Source organism: Lathyrus oleraceus, chromosome 1, assembly GCF_024323335.1.
Source record: "Lathyrus oleraceus cultivar Zhongwan6 chromosome 1, CAAS_Psat_ZW6_1.0, whole genome shotgun sequence".
Lineage (NCBI taxonomy): Eukaryota > Viridiplantae > Streptophyta > Magnoliopsida > Fabales > Fabaceae > Lathyrus > Lathyrus oleraceus.
Genome location: NC_066579.1, coordinates 200665424 through 200669067, shown reverse-complemented (window position 1 = coordinate 200669067; position 3644 = coordinate 200665424). Strand labels below are relative to the sequence as shown.

At 37.4% G+C, this 3644-nt stretch overlaps 1 protein-coding gene across 1 annotated transcript; it reads left to right on the top strand.

The window, feature by feature from the left end:
- Positions 1 to 1051: 1051 nt before the first annotated feature.
- LOC127127497 (kinesin-like protein KIN-14U) lies at positions 1052 to 3259 on the top strand. Its single transcript, XM_051056694.1, has 8 exons — positions 1052 to 1229; positions 1333 to 1416; positions 1499 to 1660; positions 1763 to 1869; positions 1956 to 2140; positions 2342 to 2506; positions 2598 to 2816; positions 2929 to 3259. Exons 1-8 carry the CDS (start codon positions 1052 to 1054, stop codon positions 3023 to 3025), a joined length of 1197 nt encoding a protein of 398 aa, XP_050912651.1. The 3' UTR covers positions 3026 to 3259.
- Positions 3260 to 3644: the final 385 nt, after the last annotated feature.

Genomic DNA, 3644 nt, shown 5'->3' with positions numbered 1-3644 from the left:
GTAGATTGAAAATTTATTTTCATATAATGACTAGGGGTGGACAAGAACCGTTCACCCGGCCAAATCCGCCAGTAACCGAAAAAGAAAACCGAAATGGGCGGATTCAAACGGTCTACCGGGCCAGTGATTTAAATATAGCAGTTTCAATTGGGTTTATATGGGCGGGTCGGGTTCAAAATTCTGAACCGCGGATACCCTAACCCGCCCAATTGAGATACCCTCCTAGGGTTTTCCAGCAGCGAAAGTTCATTCTTTTTTTCCTGTTCTCTCACTCACACCCAATACCAGTAAGCATTTTTTGTTCTCTCACTCACAGCCGCACCTCCATGAAAATATTCTAGCTTCAATTCTCAACATCGTTCCACCACCATCATTCACCACCCACCACCTTCAACTCTCACCACTCACCGCCCAATTTTCAATCCACGCGCCGCTTTCGGTTTCTGCTGCTTCCACACCTCAACTCATCTTCCAACGCTTCGTGGCTCGCCGCTCTTTTCTGCCAACACACTCACCGCTAATTCCGTTCCGGTATGTATTCAATCACCGTTCACCAGCCTAGGTTTTTATATACGTACCTATGAATTTCATGTGGTTGATGATTTTTGGAGTTTTATACGCATTATTTTGATTGGATTTAGTCTTCAACAGTTTTATGCTTAGCAATTTCTAGAAAAATTGTGAAATTAAAGAAACTGAACCATGGCCAGGCTTAGCTTTAAGTAGCATTTGAGCTTATAAGTATCATTTTTCCTCATTTTCACCTCATGATTTTAATTGATTTTTTTTTAAATATCAGTGCTTCCTTTGGAACTTAGGGTTGATCTTCACACCCTGCTTCAAAATCAGTGCTTCCTTTGTTTCAACCTCACTTTTTTCTTTTCTTTTTTTCTGGTTTTTCGTTTACGTTACAGAAATCACGGTTATTTTTTTTCTTTTCTTCTTCTCTACATGATTAGCTTCACCATAACGCATGCTTCATTATTCATGTTCTAGCTTCTCGTCGTTTTGCAAAAGCCTCTAGAAACTTCTCTTACTTGTGAGTGGAAATATGTTGCTTTCTAATGGAGAAGACCAGACTCAGCTGCTGCCTTCAGAAACTGAAACTCAGGTTTCAAACTCTGATTCAGTTGAAGGGTTATTACCGGTTTCAAAAGTTTACACTGATGTGGTTGTTGTTCCTGAGCAACAAAACAACGAGATTCAACACTTGATATCCAATTTACAAAGTATAGATAAATTAGAAATCTTTTTATTTCCTTTTTTGGTTTTTGTTGAATTAAATATGTGAAAGTGAAATAAATGTTGCTGATTTTGTTTTGTTTTATGCAGGAGAGGTTGAGGAACTGAGGCTGAAGCAGAGAGTAGTGGATGGAAAGAGGAGACAAGCATTGAGTAAGATATTGGATATCAAAGGTAGAGTCTTAATTGGGGTTTCTATTATATGTTAATATGTTATTTTTATTAGAGGGTTGAAAATTTTCATTTTGTTATTCAGGGAGCATTAGAGTGTTTTGTAGGATTCGACCGAATCTTTCGAAAGAGAAGAGAAGAAATTATGAACCTGTATCAGCTGAATCAGAGAGAGTTCGAGTTAAGTTTGGTGGGACAAGAAAAGAGTTTGCGTTTGATAAGGTTTTTCATCAAGATACAACTCAAGGTTAGTACTCTATCAAATTCCATTTTGTTGTGTTACCTAATTTTAATTATTTGATATTTGTACCAAATTTTACTGTGTTTACCATTGTATGAACATCTGCAGAAAGTGTTTTTGTTGAAGTGGAGCCAATTCTAAGATCTGCAATGGACGGGCACAATGTGTGCGTTTTCGCTTATGGTCAAACCGGCACATGCAAGACATTCACCATGGTCAGTGATGTCAAAATTGTGTTCATCTGCTAATTAATGTTATCCAATGTATGTTGTGGTTTCTGATTGTATATGATTAATTTTAGGATGGTACAAATGAGCAGTTAGGGATTATTCCTCGAGCTATTGAAGAACTCTTTCGTCAAGCGTCAATGGATGCTTCGTCCTCTTTTACTTTTTCAATGAGTATGTTGGAAGTTTACATGGGCCATGTCAGGGATCTGCTGTCTCCAAGACAGTCTTGTAGAACACATGAACCTCTCACTAAGTGGTAACCTTTTTACTTTTTTTCACTAAAACTTGATTCTGCCTAAAAGATAATTGAATATAAGTTGACTTATTTATGTAAAACTGGGCTAATCAATAAATTTGAGGCTAAAAATCAATTGTAGAGGCAAAAATTTCAGATTCTAGCTTCAAGTTAGAATCAATTCTACTTGAGAACACTGTGGCTCACCAACTACTTTTACAGCAATCTCAACATCCAAACAGATCCAAAGGGATTGGTGGAAATTGAGGGTCTCTCAGAAGTGCAAATTTCCGAGAGTGCTAAAGCAAAATGGTGGTACAACAAAGGAAAACGATTCAGATCAACCTCGTGGACAAATGTAAACCAGGCATCAAGCAGGTCGCACTGGTGAGTCACAGTTCTAATTAGATACTCCAAAACATTTTCATGGTTTTCTCTGCTTGATAGTTACTTTATCTGTTTAGCTTTATATATCTAGCTTGACAAGGATAAACATATTTAGACGTGGGGATTCTTCCGAAGCCAAAAGCAAAACAAGTAAGTTGTGGATGGTTGATCTTGGAGGCAGCGGACGATTGCTAAAAACCGGGGCCAGAGGACTAACACTTGACGAAGGTTGTGCCATTAATCTTTCTCTTTCAGCTCTAGCTGATGTCCTTGCAGCTTTGAAGAGAAAGAGGTGTCATGTGCCTTACAGGCAAGTATTTTGCCGCTGTTATTGATTAATAGTGTAAAAAGCTTTACTCTGACAATGTTTCAAAACTAGCCTCGTCAAGGTATCACATAATTTTATGTTTCTTTGTTTGCAGAAATAGCAAGCTGACCCAGCTACTGAGAGATTCTCTCGGTATGATACTGCTTTCTTCTCTAAATTGCAAATACAGTCAACTTTTGCGTAGAAAATAATGAGTAATTGAGAGAGTAGAGTAAGAACAATGAGACATCTGAATGAACCAACCATGTGCAGATGTAATATGGACAGTCAACTGTTTGATATACTTTCAAAAGTTCTCTTGTTTCTCATGTATTTTGAGTTTTTGTATATGATACAGTGGTTGTAATTTATTAATTTCTTTTTAAGGTCTGTGTGGAAGTAGCATAACAGTTGTTATTTTGGATTGAAGTTTTTGATACTTTGAATTTATTTTGAATCTAAATTGTAGTAATTTGTAGCTCAAAATATTATCAAAATGTATTATTGGGCTCAAAATAATATCAACCCAATAAAACCGATTAAACCGATTGCATAACCCGCAACCCGTCCTAACCCAACCCGTCCAAACCGATTACAAAAATGGGCGAAAATGAGCTTATATGACTTAACCGCGGGTTGGGAGGGTGAGACTTTTGGGCCCGAAACCGTCCAATCCGGCCCGTTGTCCAGCCCTTAATGACAATTGAGGAATATATTTTCAGAAAAGTGACAAAAAGGTCAAAAAGTCTGATTTTGAAAAACACCACTTTATTGACATGTCTCTTTGTCTCTCTTAAAAACTAACATTTGCAATCTTCAAGATTTCACTGT